General features: G+C 42.6%; 1 protein-coding gene across 2 annotated transcripts in view; it reads left to right on the top strand.

Annotated features, from left to right (window-relative positions):
• Positions 1 to 16,218, top strand: part of CALCR (calcitonin receptor) — a 435,656-nt gene that overhangs the window by 360,618 nt on the left and 58,820 nt on the right. For both annotated transcript variants that reach the window (XM_073677352.1, XM_073677351.1), the window contains exons 6-7: positions 8,085 to 8,176; positions 15,055 to 15,181. In XM_073677352.1, the coding sequence (XP_073533453.1) occupies positions 8,085 to 8,176; positions 15,055 to 15,181 (219 nt within the window). The remainder of the gene's footprint in view (positions 1 to 8,084; positions 8,177 to 15,054; positions 15,182 to 16,218) is intronic.

Consider the following 16,218-nt stretch of genomic DNA (forward strand, 5'->3'; position numbering starts at 1 on the left):
TTGCTGTCACTGTTATTAAAGGTGTTTTGGGTTCCATTGTTTTTGGTGGTCTTGTAACAGTTACAGATATGGGGGTCTTCTGCCTTTCACTCTGTTGTGGGTTCTTTGGCTCTCAATGATATTGAAGTATATGTTTATGTGATCATTATGATGGCACCATTGGGCTGTGTTCACAAAGAGGTGTTAAAAAACAATGAATTTTTCAAGTGGAAACTGCTTCAGGAAACAATTGTTTTTGTAGTTGAGTTTTTACAGGAGTTTTTCTTTTCTTGAAGAGTTTTTGGAATTTTTTTTTTTCTTTAAGCGCTGCTTTTTTTTTTTTTTTTTGCCGCCTTTTAAATTATTTGTGTCTATTTTGGAGACATAGAGATTTTTTATTCAACAAGGCATTTTTCAAAACATTTTCAGGAAAAGAAAAGGTAAAAAAAAACGTCATACAAACAGCAAAGTGTATTTCTAATAAAAATGAATAGGAAGGGATTTTCAAGCAATTTTTGAGGATTTTGGAGCGAATCCCCTCCAGAAAGAAACCAAAAAACTCAAAAAACTTGTGAACATAGCCAAACAGTACATTATGGATCATGCACTGTCAAATCGAAAGGCTCCAAAAAAAAACTGCTGCAGGGATAAAACTCTTCCAGAATTCTTGAAAACAACTTCGGGAAAAGAAAAACTCTTCCAAAAACTTGACTAAAAAATGAGTATTTTTTGTAGAGGTTTCTCATTGAAAAAAGCCTAAAAAAACTTAAACTCTTAAAAGAAGTAAAAAAAAAATAGTTGTGCACTTGTGATGTTTTTTTTCTGTGTAGTAGTTTTTCAGAAGCTTCACGTTATTATACCATTGATGTAAATCCTCTTTATTTTAGCCCCTTTAGTATACGCCAGTGCTCGTACCCACTAACCACAGTCTGCAGACCCTGCAGCATCTCGTGTGTGGTCTCCTGATATCCCGCCACGCTGCTGAATGTTATTATTTCTCCAGCCCCATTGCTGAGAACTATAAACAGTCTCCGAGCCAAGTACAATCCTGCAAAATGCTGGGGCTCCGCATGGTAATGAGTAGGAGATTGTACTCTGAGTCAATCCTCTGTGGCTTTTGTTTTCCTCCGGTAACACTCTGTGTCAGTAATTATGTCGCTTCCCTTTAAGATTTGTGAAATCTAATTGTAATCAGATTCTGGCGGAGTCTTAGTTAATCCTGTATCGGGAAGTTTTAGGACCAGATTTGCATCTTCTTCCTGCATGCTGAAGACATAGCAGCACCAGATGTTCGTTCTTATTGACTCACACTCTTCAAATATTGGATTTTTTGCATATTATTTGCTTTGGAACCAGTTCTTACTCTCACATTTGGGATGTTGTTTGCTTTCATAAGTCTGGAAAGAAGTCTGTGCAGCCGCCTTTACGGCTCCCTCACCCAGCTTTCCCAGTCTCCTGAACAGTATATCTGTCTAGTTAGGCAGCGTCTGCTCTCCTGGCGAGTCTTGTTAAGTAAATACACTAATATTCCAGAACATATGTTCTTAGAATTTTGTGTTACTCTGTTATTCCTCCTGGAAATGTGTGAATAAGTTATCAAATGGGCAGCACGGTGGCTCAGTGGTTAGCACTGTTGCTTTGTAGTGCTGGGGTCCTGGGTTTAAATCCCACAAAGGACAGCATGTGCAAGAAGTTTGTATGTTCTCCCCATGTTTCTGTGAGGGTTCACCGGTTTCCTCCGAAGACATACTGCTAGGGAATCTAGATTGTGAGCCACAATGGGGACAGAAATGATGTCTGTAAAGCAAAGTGGAATTAATGGTGTTATGTAAGCAAGTGAAATACATAAATAACGGGGTGTTACTTGTCACCCTATGGACAAAAGTGAATAGTGATGGTCAAATATCAATTTATTCTTACATTTCCAGAAAGACTTTCAGAGGAACTGCGCAATACAGAGTTCTAAGAATAGAAGCTTCAGAATTAATATTTACTAAATAAGAAAAACAAAGTATTATTACTTAAACTGATGGGACAGGAGATATTGATTGGCTTAAAGGGAATGTATAGTCAGAAGACAAACCATTGTTTAAATGAGATATTCATGTTGAATGTATTTTTTAAACATTTTTAGCAATTTTCATATCACAATTTAGATTGAAAAAAAAATCTTGCCATTTTCTAACTGTCCTCGGGGGCTATATTAGAGTAAGGCTGTGTGACCACGATGCGTTTTTTTAAGCGTTTCCACAGCGGCAAAAATGCTGCAGAAACGCTTAAAAAACGCATGGTAGAAGGCCTGCCATGTCCCCCAATGATAATCCGCATGTGCTGTGCACATGCTGCGGAAATTTCCGCTGCGGATTATCATTGCGGAAAAAAACGCAGCACTACCAATTATTTTGCGTAAGCACTGCGTTTTCACCGCCATTGACTTGCATTAGAACACATAATATCCGCATCACTGCATCTGTACTTGCTTAATTGACGCGTTCTAATGTGCGGATGGTACCCGGGTGTGGAGGAGAGGAGAGTCTCCTCCGGACCCAGGTACCATTAAAAAAGCTGTAAAAAAAGAATAAAATAAAAGAGAAATGTATACTTACCTTCCAGCTGCCCATGCTGCGCTCCCCCTTGCTTCCCGGCACTTCGCGATGGAATGAAGGACCTGCGCTGATGTCAGAGTCATGTGACGGGTCACGCAACGCTGACGTCGGCAGGTCTTTCAATCCACCGCTGCCGGCAGCCAGAACGGAGCAAAGCAAGACACCGGGGGCCATCAGAGGGTAAGTATAGATTTATTTTTTTATTTTTTGACATTCTCTCGGTCACACTATATAAATCCATGCTGTTTGCATGGATTTATATAGTGTGACCAAGGTGACAAGCACTTTCCAAGTGATGCTAAAATCGCTTGGAAAGCGCTTGTCAACCCGCATGCGGAAATGCAAGTGAAGACCGCTTCACATCCGCAAGTCCCTGGCAGGAAAAACGCATGTACAATCCGCATGTACAATCCGCATGCACAATCCGCATGTACAATCCGCATGTACAATCCGCATGCATTTTTTTCTGCCAGGGAGATGCAGAAACGCTCAGGAAAAAATCCGGAGCATTTCTGGATCGTGGGCACATAGCCTAAAACTCCTTGTTCTTTACATAAGGCTTGTCAGTATACTCATTATCATTGCAGACAGGAATAAAATGACGGATAACACCTCTATACACAGATGCTAACACAGGATCCACTAATCACAATAGGTGATGTCACAGCTCACCTCCTCCTCCTGTACAATGACTGATAACATCTCTATATACAGTAGATAACACAGGATCCACCATTCACAATAGATGATGTCACAGCTCACCGCCTCCTCCTCCTGTACAATGACTGATAACACCTCTATATACAGTAGATAACACAGGACCCACCATTCACAATAGGTGATGTCACAGCTCACCTCCCCCTTCTCCTGTACAATGACTAATATCACCTCTATATACAGTAGATAACACAGGATCCACCATTCACAATAGGTTATGTCACAGCTCACCTCCTCCTTCTGTACAATGACTGATAACACCTCTATATACAGTAGATAACAGAGGATCCACCATTCACAATAGGTGATGTCACAGCTCACCTCCTCCTCCTGTACAATGACTGATAACACCTCTATATACAGTAGATAACAGAGGATCCACCATTCACAATAGGTGATGTCACAGCACACCTCCTCCTCCTCCTCCTTTACAATGACTGACAGCACTCGGATCAATGTTATTCCATAGGGCTGTTTTGAAGTCCACGTGGAGAATATCGCAGCATGTGTGGCACCCCAGGGGTCTGGTTTCCACAGTAACAGCCATGTTATGTCTGAGAGCAGGTGGGAGGTCTCTTGGTCAGGGATCCTATGCATGCCACACCTCCTGCCCAGTCTTGGGAGGGGAAGAACTTCCCCTATATAAACCCGGGGCTGAGGCAGGGTTAGGAGTCAAGGAGAGTAGAGAAGAGAAGCAGCATAGGAAGAAACAGCAGAAGCTCAGTGGGAGCAATACTACTACGAGTCAGGGGCTGGCAGCTGCAGAGCTCGCCCTGACTGAGAAGCTTTCTTACCGGACCCGGCGTCCGAGGCTGTGGGGACTAACTCTTACCCAGCAGCAGAAGCCGACCGGCAGGGGATTTCAGGTCCTCAGGCCCAGAAACCCGAAGGCACGGTCACACGCGTGGGACCAGCACCGCCATCGTGGAGCGGAAGCCATAGAAGGCCCCGAGTCACCGGCCATACGGGTGAGCACCACACGGTACACTCAGGGACGTGGGCTACTTATATCCGCTTCTAGCAAGGTAGCCAGAAGAGTACAGTCAGTTTGGGAGGCCTACAACTCCGCCTGGCCAGGGGAGATCCCATCTGCTCAAGGACTGACCAGGCCCCGTTCGCTAGCAAGTACTCCGGGAGGGTCTATCGTTGTTACCAGTAAAGACCCTGAATTACACCGCACCGTCTCTGAGTGGTTCCTGCTACCCCCATCTTCCATGTCGGCTGCCCTGAGGCCATACCCCTCCCGTTGGGGGTTATACTATCACGCTGCACAATTCTACACCGGCCTCAGCGGTCTGCCCTGCAGCGGCAGCTCCATAGCTGCAAATCAACGGGTGGCGTAGTCGACACTCAAATAACATCTATCAAGACTGCCACACACTGAGTTTGACTCCCTGGGCACGGACCGGGTCCCCGCCACTCGGAGACTACAACCCTCATCTGATCCGGTTCCGGGTAAGCCCCGTGCGCGAGACGCTGCGCGACACAGCAGGCCCAGGGGCGCGTCACATGCACTTGACTCTTCCATATTTAGGATGAGATTAAACTGTTAAAGTCTATGTATGTGCAAAAAAAAAGCTGATCCCATATGAATCATCCATAGTTTCCTACAACATATGAAACTGTATTTAGACTTGTACATTTTAATAACTGCTGATGTATAAAAACGGATGACAATAGAGATTACACAAATATCCTTTTTTTCTGAATGAAAATAGGACGATTTGTTTTATATGTTCTTGTTAATTTAACCTTCCTCTGTTATTCCTCAAGGAAATGTGAGTCTAAATTAACAGTTAGGTGTTACAACTTTTCTCGTGATGGAAACTGACAAACGACCCGGTGGTTAAATAATCAATAACGTAAAGAAATAATAAAAAAAAAAATAATAACATTAGTAAATCATGTGATCTGCAGACTTGTTTTTGTATCACATAGAACACATTAACTAAAAAAACAATGAAAATCTAATTTCTCCATCATTAGTATAAAGAAACTCTATCACCTGGGTGACAGCAGAAATAGTTCTACATAATGACCCATGACATACACAGGAGCCATTTAGCAGCTGCCGATGCAAAGTTCCCTCCATATCTAAATGCCATTTTCATGAGCCTGCCAGCAATGAACTAATGTAACACATATTACCAACTAATTAAGTACAATAAATGTGTTATAGACAGGAACTATAATAATGAATATTTCCATACACTGCACATTATACAAAGAAATATGTGACCACTAATGTCCCTGGGGAAAAAAAAAATAAATGCATTAAAGTGAATATGTACCTATTTTAACTAAATACGATAGGTCTGAATTTGTGTGCTGATTGATTTCTTAGTATACGTTTAAAGCAGTCAAAGATTTAATTGAGATACAGAGGAAAAAAATAACCCTGTGTAGAATTAAAAAATAAAATTATTATTTTCTACAGTAACCACTAGGTGGAGCTGAGGAGCATAAGGCATACGGTCTGTCCATCATTCTCAATAATAAATCTGTATGCAATGAATCCTTAAGGGGATTTACCAGGTTAATCAATAATGATGGTCTCTTAAGAAGTTAATTCCGACATATAGTACATAATAACAGTGCTGTACAATGTGTAAATAAAATTGGGGTAAAATTAGTTGGTTACAACTCTCCCTCAGATATCTTACATTTAAGGTGGGGAACTGTTTATAGATTATTTTAGCACGTTAAACAAAAGGCTTGTTGTTTTAGCAGGGGAAGGGATTTTTTTCATTTTTGTAGGTTATTTATTTATGCACTGCTTATATAGCGCTATCATATTCTGCAGCGCTTCACATACATTATCATAGCTGTCTCCAATTGTGATCACAATCTAAATTCCCTATCAGTATGTCGCTGGAGTGTGGGAAGAAACCCAAGCAAACACGGGGATAAAATACAAACTCCTTACAGATGTCATCCTTGGTAGGATTTGAACCCTGGACCACAGAGCTGCTAACCTCTAAGCCACCATGCTGTAGTTTCACCACCCTCTGATGCCAGGCTTTTTTTGCTTGGAGCAACCTATAGTAAGGGTGGATAAAAATCTCCCGCTTGGATCATACACCTTAATATCATAATATAATAAAGGAGAACACTGTATATAATAATAAAAGACAACGCTGTATACAATATTAAGTCAGAACTCTGTATGGAATAAAAAAAAATGTTATACATAATAAGGGAGGACAGTATATTTGATAAAGAAAATAATGCTATGCATAATAAGGAGAACACTGTATGTGATAGTATGTGATAAAAGATAATTCTTTTCATAATAAGGGAGGACACTGTATACAATAATAAAGGACAATGCTGTCTAAAATATTAAGGGAGAACACTGTAATAAAAAAAATCAATATTCATAATAAGGCAGGCCATTGTCTATGATAAAAGACAATGATATGCATAATAAGGGAGGACACTGTATGTGATGATAAAAGACAATGCTTTTCATAATATGGGAGGACACTGTATATAAAGGACAACTTCATGAAATATTAAGGGAGAACACTAGGTATAAAAAACAATATTCATAATAAGGGAGGACATTGTCTATGATAAAAGACAATACTATGCATAATAAGAGAGGAGACTATATGTAATGAAGGACGATGTCCCATTTTAATCCATCTTCAGCCACTCTTCTGCTCAATGACTCCAGCAGCACAATGACGTAATTGCTCCGAACATCATTATAAGGCTGGGGACCCACTAGCGTATGACAACCGATGTGAGAGCATCGGATCTGATATGCTAATGACATTCGGCTCCTGCTCTGCCTGCTGCGAGTGGGAGCCAAATGTCAGTGCTCCGTGCTGCGATCCTCTCGCGCGGAGAGGATCGCAGCACAGCTGCAGAGAGGATGGAGAAATCAATTTCTCCATCTCCTCTGTTGCTGGCATCGGCGGGTATCGCACTGCACTCGGGTGATATCTGAGTGCAGTGCAAGGTTTCACACGCACCCATAGATTATGAGAGTGCGAGCGATCCGAATGCTGCGTTTTTTTTCCAGCCCGAACGCAATCCAAGCGGCGCTGGAAAAAAAACACAACTGAGCACACCATCATAGGATTAAATTGGTCCGAATGCAATCCGATTATTTTATCAATTCCAATTTAATCGCAAGTGAGAGCGAGCCCTAAAGAAGATGCTGAGTGGCATGGCAGAAAGTCCACAATGGCTACCTGCTCCTCCGCTGCTACATTCAATTGTATCTGCATTTTAAGGACACAGATGCAATTGAATATACCTTTGGCTTTGCAGGAAGCTGTGATTATCTCTCTGCCTCACTGTTCTACAATATAGAAGAGATCCATCGAAACTCATCCCTCCTTCCATAGATGCGCCTCTGGCCATAGCTATGGGGAGTACAGGATTAAAAGTCAAACCTAAACTCTGTTTCCTGAGAGGGTCCTCTGCTCCATTAGAAGGCACCAGTATTTTTCTCTTGTTCCTGTGCCTCTTCGTTCCTGAGATATGGCCCCTATATGTAAATCTAGTTTTGTTAGCGAAGTGGGCGTGGTGAGCAACTTTTTTCTCCATGTAGACCACGCCCAGTTTGCTAAAAAAAGACCAGATTTCTATACAGGGAAGAAGGGGCCATATCTCTGGAATGGAGATGATCATGAACAAAGGAAAAACAAAGACGGATTCAGGACATCAGCGGCTTTAATACAATTACATATTTATGGATAGTGACAGGTCCCCTTGAAGAATAATGTTTTTTGTTTCTGCCCCTGAGTTATTTCTCTCCATCTCTTCTAGAATGCCTATATCCTGTACTATATGGCCATAGTAGGACACGCCTTGTCCATCGTCTCATTGTTAATTTCCCTTGGAATTTTCTTCTATTTCAAGTAAGTGCCACCCCTCCCCCAAGCATAATCCTGATTATAATTGTTTGCTTCTGATTTTCTGATCTTAATAATAATGGAAAAACTGAAGGGCTGAATGCTGATGTGTGAGCAGAAATCACAAATGCTTGGTGGGTAATGGAAGCCGCTTGTTTTGTAGATCAAAGGCAACACACAAAACACAAAGGTAATTTTAGAAATCGAGGCTAGAATTATTATTTTTTTTAATACTTAAATGGAATATCTCATGGATGTAATATCTGCTTCGTTCATTAAATGTTAGTCTGTATAAGAGAATTAATGTGCTCTTCTGTTTTTTTAATTGCTGCAATAATTTTATTAATTTTTCTAATTTCTTAATTTCTTCTGGTGGCGGACATATTGGAGACACACACTTCCTTCTATACCGCTGGGTGTGTGCTTTATGGCTGCTGCAGTGTTGCTATCCAGCCATAAGTAGACCTCCAGTCATAGGACAAAGTGTTCATTAAAGGGGTTGTACTATCCCTTAGGACTAGGGATGGGCGAACCCAAACGGTAAAGTTAGATGTCCATACCGAACAGCTAGTGTCTTCCACGGACCCAGAACAACTGTTCAGGTTTGGCAGCCCGAACAAAGCTTGTTGAAAGGCTGCGGTACATCCAATCAACAAACTTTCCTGTGTGAGCACTTCCGGCTCAATCACATCCTTGTAAATATTGGCATAGCTGTGATTGGTCGGCGTAGTATGTTAAAAAAAAAAAAAAGATGTGCGGTCCCCTCTATTCTTGATAACCAGCGCAGGTAAAGCTGACAGCTGCGGGCTGCAGCCCTTAGTTGTCAGCTTTATCTTGGCTGGTTATTGTAACACGGGTACTTTAGATGCAGTGACACAGAAACACAGAGCACACAATACAGGGTTAATAAACGGGAGATTTATGATAGCAGGGTCAATCTCCACGCAAGGAGTAACAGGGGAAAATATGGGGAAAAACAAGGGAAGTAGAGGTAAAAGTCTACAGTATAACTGACAGTTCACAGTTTAACTAGATGTAGCAGAGTCAAACCAGTTGTAATCGACAGTTTTTACACTTAGCTTACTCTTATCCTCCACAAGGCAGTTGCCAGCTGATGCCGGTGTTGCTTTCTTCAGGCTTCCCCGCCCAAACAATGCTCCTTCTTCTGGCGGCAGCGGGCGGTCTCCGGTTTTACCCGCTGAGTCCCTAGTCCATAACACGACACCTCACGTACCCGGCTCCACGGAACCTGCGTCTCCCGGCTCACTTGGATTCCCAATCTCCGCCTGCCCGGTGGCTTCAACCGATGGTGTTCCCTCGCCGCCTGCACTGGGGACTGCAGGTAATCGAGTGCTGGGGCTCGGAGGTAGAATCAACAATTCTTCTTCGTCCACATCGTGGCTTGGGGCAACTATGACAGGATCCTCTCTACAAGCAGGTGATTCTTCTCCATCCTCGTCATCTTTAGACAGACAGGGTTGCAGCATACTACGATGAACCACTCTGGTAGGGGCTCCTTCAGCCCCCTCGGGTTGAACTTCATACACAGGTCCTTCAGCGCCAATCCTGCGCTTCACTCGGTGCGGGGTCCGTTCCCACCGCCTACTCAATTTGCCCCGGGGCCGCCTGTCCCGAACCAACACCCACTCCCCGAGCCTCAGAGCTGTCCTTCGAAGAGGCAATGTCTCATGATGTTTGAGCTCCTGAAACTTTTGTTGTACCAACCGTCGGAGGGTCTGCAGTCGATGCCGATGTTCCCGGACCCAGGAAGACATCCCCGTCCATGGGTAGTCCTCCTCGGGGTCCAGCTCTAACTCAGTAATCTCTCGCCCCTTTCGCCCAAACAGCAAGGTATAAGGAGTGAACCCCGTTGTACTATTCACTCGATTGTTGTAGACCCACACCAGCTCGGCCACAAACTCAGGCCATCGTACCTTCTGATCTTCCTCCAACGTGCGGAGCATTTGGATCAGTGTCCGATCAAAGCTTTGACAGGCCCCATTTCCATGAGGGTGGTAAGGAGTAGTCCGTGACTTCTCAATCTTGTACAACCGGTGCAGCTCCTCCATCACCCGGCCTTGGAAGCAGGCGTCGTGATCAGAATGGATCCTCTTTGGGCTGCCGTACACCCGAATGAAGTCTCGGCAGATGGCCTGCGCAGCTGACTAGGCGGTCTGGTCTCTGGTCGGGGTCACAAACGCAAACTTTGTGAAGTGGTCTGTCATTACCAGGCAATGTTCATACCCGAGATGCGCCGGTCCAACAGTCAAATAGTCGATCATCAGCACCTCCAAGGGAGCAGAAGTCACAATGGTTTGTATGGGGACCCGTTGCTCCGGGGGCTTAACCAGCTAACAGCTCCAACATCTTCGACAAGTGTCTTCTATTGTAGGGAAATAGAGGTAAAAGTCTATAACTGACAGTTCACAGTTTAACTAGATGTAGCAGAGTCGAACCGGTTGTAATTGACAGTTTTTACACTTAGCTGACTCTTATCCTCCACAAGGCAGTTGCCAGCTGATGCTGGTGTTGCTTTCTTCAGGCTTCCCCGCCCAAACAATGCTCCATCTTCTGGCGGCAGCGGGCGGTCTCCGGTTTTACCCGCTGAGTCCCTAGTCCATAACACGGCACCTCACATGCCCGGCTCCACAGAATCTGCGTCTCTTCTCCCTCTAGTCGGCTTGACTCCTCCGGTCCACTGCTCTCTGATCTTGCTCCAAGTACTGAAGCCAAGAGCCTGGACTCTCTCACACTGCTCTCCTGAGCGGGACTCTCCTGCCGCTTTCCCACGCAAAAGTCCTCGTCTATCCCTCTGTCTAGCCACGCCACCAGTTTCCCGTTCACCTGACCTCCCAGCTCTCACTCTGGACACGCCCCCAGCTTCCCAGTCACCTGACGCCTGTGCTCTCAGTCTGTCTTCCCCCTGCAACCAGAGGTACGGCCCCGGCAGTTCCGGATCCCTTGTTCTGAAAGTACTTACACCCCGGTCTTCCCCCTTACACCATCAAAATAGAGGGGTCCCATGCCTTTTCTTTAAGTTATTTAAATAAATAAATTTCATAAATGGTGTGGTGTCCTCCCCATAATTCATAACCAGCCAAGCTAAAGGAAACAGCTGGGGGCTGTTATTCTCAGACAGAGAAGAGGCCATGGATATTGGCCCTCCCCAGTCTAAAAATAGCAGCTCACAGCTGCCCCAGAAAAGGTGCATCCATTAGATTTGCTTATTCTGGTGCTTTGCCTGGCTCTTCCCACTTGCCCTTGTGCAATGGCAAGTGGGGTAATAGTTTTGGGGTTGATGTCAGCTGTTTTATGTCCACTGACATCAAGCCCAGGGGTTAGTAATGGAAAGGTGTCTATCAGAGGCCCCCATTACAAACCACGTAATCAAAAGTAATAAAGACAGAGACATAGGAAAAAGTCCTTTAATTGAAATAAACACACACAAAAAAAGTCCTTTTTATTGAAATAAACACACCCTGACCCTCTTTTACCCATTTATTAATGTAAAAATAAAATTAAAACATCACAGTATTCCTCCCCTGTCTGCCGATAATCCATATGTCCCATTACATTCTTCAACTCTGCTACTCGTGGGACATATTGATTATCGGCGGACAGGTGAGGAATACTGTGATTTTTTATTTTTACATTAATGGATAGGTAAAAGAGGGTCGGGGTGTGTTTATTTCAATTAAAGGACTTTTTCCTGTGTCTTTATTGCTTTTGATTACAGGGTTAGTAATGGAAGTGTCTTATAGATGCCTCTCCTCTACAAACCCCTGGTCTTGGTGTCAGCGGACATTACAAAGCTGACATCAACCCCAATACTATTACCCCACTTGCCACCGCACCAAGGCAAGTGGGAAGAGCGAGGCTAAGCGCCATATTTGGCGCATCTAATGGATGCGCTATTTCTGGGGTGGCTGAGGGCTGGTGTTTTCAGTCTGGGAGGGGGCCAATATCCTGGTTATTTTTTGGGGGGCCCTCTCCCTTTACTAACCAGTAAAGGCTATGCAGACAGCTGTGAGCTGATATTAATGGCCTGGGAAGCTTCATGGATATTGGTCCCTTCCCAGAATAATAACACCAGCCCCCAGTTGTTGGCTTTCTCTCAGCTGGTTAGGAAAATAAAGGGGGACCCCATGCCATTTTTTTCAATTATTTATTTATTAAAAAATACATGTACAGTAAGTCCCAGTGCAGTATGTAAAAAAATAAATACTTTAAAAAACAAAAAGCTGACAAAAAAATACAGATGGCAGCATGGGAAAAGCCAAATATTTGGGCCCCCATTTATTTGAATGGAGCCCGCGTTCGGGTACGGTTCTGGTACTCGAACCATACTTTTTTTTAAAGTTCGACTGAATCCGCCGACAAACCCGAACATCCACGGGTCCATCCATCACTACTTAGGACCTTTAAGATTGGTCATTAATCGGGGTCCAACACCTATCACCCACGGCACATATATATACAGTTATATGAAAAAGTTTGGGCACCCCTATTAATCTTAAGCTTAATGTTTTATAAAAATTTGTGTTTTTGCAACAGCTATTTCAGTTTGATATATGTAATAACTGTTGGACACGGTAATGTTTCTGCCTTGAAATGAGGTTTATTGTACTAACAGAAAATGTGCAATCTGCATTCAAACAAAATTTGACAGGTGCATAAGTATGGGCACCTCACCAGAAAAGTGACAATATTTAGTAGATCCTCCTTTTGCAAAAATAACAGCCTCTAGTTGCTTCCTGTAGCTTTTAATGAGTTCCTGGATCCTGGATGAAGGTATTTTTGACCATTCCTCTTTACAAAACAATTCCAGTTCAGTTAAGTTTGATGGTCGCCGAGCATGGACAGCCCTCTTAAAATGAACCCACAGATGTTCAATGATATTCAGGTCTGGGGACTGGGATGGCCATTCCAGAACATTGTAATTGTTCCTCTGCATGAATGCCTGAGTAGATTTGGAGCGGTGTTTTGGATCATTGTCTTGCTGAAAGATCCATCCCCTGCGTAACTTCAACTTTATCACAGATTCTTGAACATTATTGTCAAGAATCTGCTGATACTGAGTGGAATCCATGCGTCCCTCAACTTTAACAAGATTCCCGGTGCCGGCATTGGCCAAATAGCCCCAAAGCATGATGGAACCTCCACCAAATTTTACTGTGGGTAGCAAGTGTTTTTCTTGGAATGCTGTGTTTTTTTGCCGCCATGCATAACGCCTTTTTGTATGACCAAACAACTCAATCTTGGTTTCATCAGTCCACAGGACCTTCTTCCAAAAAGAAATTGGCTTCTCCAAATGTGCTTTTGCATACCTCAGCTGACTCTGTTTGTGGCGTGCTTGCAGAAACGGCTTCTTTCGCATCACTCTCCCATACAGCTTCTCCTTGTGCAAAGTGCGTTGTATAGTTGACCGATGCACAGTGACACCATCTGCAGCAAGTTGATGCTGCAGCTCTCTGGAGGTGGTCTGAGGATTGTCCTTGACTGATCTCACCATTCTTCTTCTCTGCCTTTCTGATGTTTTTCTTGGCCTGCCACTTTTGGCCTTAACAAGAACTGTCCCTGTGTTCTTCCATTTCCTTACTATGTTCCTCACAGTGGAAACTGACAGGTTAAATCTCTGAGACAGCTTTTTGTATCCTTCCCCTGAACAACTATGTTGAATAATCTTTGTTTTCAGATCATTTGACAGTTGTTTTGAGGAGCCCATGATGCCACTCTTCAGAGGAGATTCAAACAGGAGAGCAACTTGCAAGTTGACACTTTAAGTAGCTTTTCTCATGATTGCATACACCTGGCTATGAAGTTCGAAGCCCAATGCGGTTACAAAACCAAAAAAAAGTGCTTTAGTAAGTCAGTAAAAAGTAGGTAGGAGTATTTAAAACAAGAAAATGATGAGGGTGCCCATACTTATGCACCTGTCAAATTTTGTTTGAATGCAGATTGCACATTTTCTGTTAGTACAATAAACCTCATTTCAAGGCAGAAACATTACTGTGTCCAACAGTTATTACATATATCAAACTGAAATAGCTGTTGCAAAAACACCAATTTTTAGAAAACATTAAGCTTAAGATTAATAGGGGTGCCCAAACTTTTTCATATAACTGTATATGATATCTGAAGCCACAGATAATAAAAGTTCACAATCTATGGAGTTGAAACACCACAGATCTATGCAATGTATAATATCTGTTCTCAAGTACGACAGCTTAATTGAGGTATGCCCGTTCCGTAATCTGTGATCTGCCGATATCCAGGTTCCGGGGTGAAGGGCAGAAGTCTGGAGAAATAAGGGTCAACACTGGAAATATTCAGGCTTTACAGAAACTTCATGCATTTGTCAATAAATGTTTAAAAACGTATAAAATGTTTATAATTCTACTTCACTAACCATAGAAACATCCGACTAAAAGATCCAAAAACACTGAAGCACCAAATGTGAAAAACAAAATGTGCGTCAGTCTCTGAACTTTTGCCTACGACTGTAGACTATCACCAAATAGTTTAAAATATATACAGTATATTAAAATAAAATGAAGAAAACCATCTCACTAGTGGTACCTGTAAGTAAATAGTAGCTAATAGGTATGTCTTTTTTTGTTTCAGATGCCAAGGACAGGGGGGCACAATTTAGTTGGTCCATCTTCCATCTCAGTAGGTGGAGTGGACCTTCTCAGGGTTCCCATTGTTCTCAGAGCCCCATGTTGATTTTTACTCCCAGTCGCCGTTCCCTCTATGTATACCCCAGGACTAGGTGCATTTGTATACACTATAAACCTCCTTACTTCTGTATTTTGTTTGTGTGTGAATGGAAACGCTCATCTTACAATAGTTTAATTAAATATGGCTTATATTCTTTATTTTAGGAGTCTCAGCTGCCAAAGGATTACACTTCATAAAAATCTATTTTTCTCCTATGTTCTCAATTCTCTGTTTACAATCGTTCATCTTACCGCTGTGGTACCAGATTTAGACCTCGTGAAGAAGGGCCCTGTAAGTATATATTCCTATTATACAGTTATTGATCTGGATACGTAAAAATTTACATTATTTTGAGAGAAAATTGGTGTAAACTCATCCTATGGTCTCCAGCTTCATTTTTTTTTACAGTGCTCATAAAATGCATAAAGAATTTTTTTTCACAAGGTTTCCATATGGAGTTACTCAACCTCTAGTGGCTGCTGTAAAGGCTCCATCGAAAGTGGAAAAGATAAAGTTATTGAATGGAGGGGGAAGATATAAGTAGCAAAAGACAGAACTGAGTCCGGTGCTGTATACTCTCTTGCCCGCATAACTTCTCTGTGGGGGTTAAAAATAAAACAGAAATAAGCCTTTTTTTAGTAGCTAGTAATCCATGACCGGAAATGTGATTGATGTAAATCGTTGTTCCGTTACATGAACACCATAGACATTAAATAAATTTCCAATCTCTTGATGGAAGGAACATGTCAGGTCTGTTGGGTTCCAGGTGCATCCAATTGAGAACCCATCTGCCAATCCCATGGTCCATGTATAGGCATATAATATATACTATGTACACCCCTCATCCTGGAACGTCAAGTTGGAAAATTTAGAATTAATCTATTGGTCACGGTGGGAGGAAAAGTCATTACAGTCTTTGTAAAGTTTTACAAAAAAAAAGGGATGAGAATAAAAATTCAGTTCACGCCACGTAAAAAGCCGCATCACGTATCCCCAAATTTATATTAAAAGTATGGGGGAGGGGCGGGGGCTGGCGGATCTATACATTTTTATCGGAGTAGAACAAATTACATTGCAGTCAATCTGACTTTTCTCATTATCGCACTCAATGAAGTAGATAATTAACAATATATAAATAAATGATGGGAAAAATACACAGGACCAGGTAAAACGCTACTGAAGAAGTATGTGTAACATGGCCAAACTGGGCCAAAGCAAAGTGCTGCTCTTTTATCACAGAATGAAAACTATAGGGCTGATTTGTTGTTTTTGGGCGTGTTTTTTTTAACTCACTTTTCTTTTTTTTTACCCAGCGGTATTGGTTCATG

Source organism: Phyllobates terribilis, unplaced genomic scaffold (genome assembly GCF_046119375.1).
Source record: "Phyllobates terribilis strain yellow unplaced genomic scaffold, ASM4611937v1 Scaffold_4__5_contigs__length_816908805, whole genome shotgun sequence".
Taxonomy (NCBI): Eukaryota; Metazoa; Chordata; class Amphibia; order Anura; family Dendrobatidae; genus Phyllobates; species Phyllobates terribilis.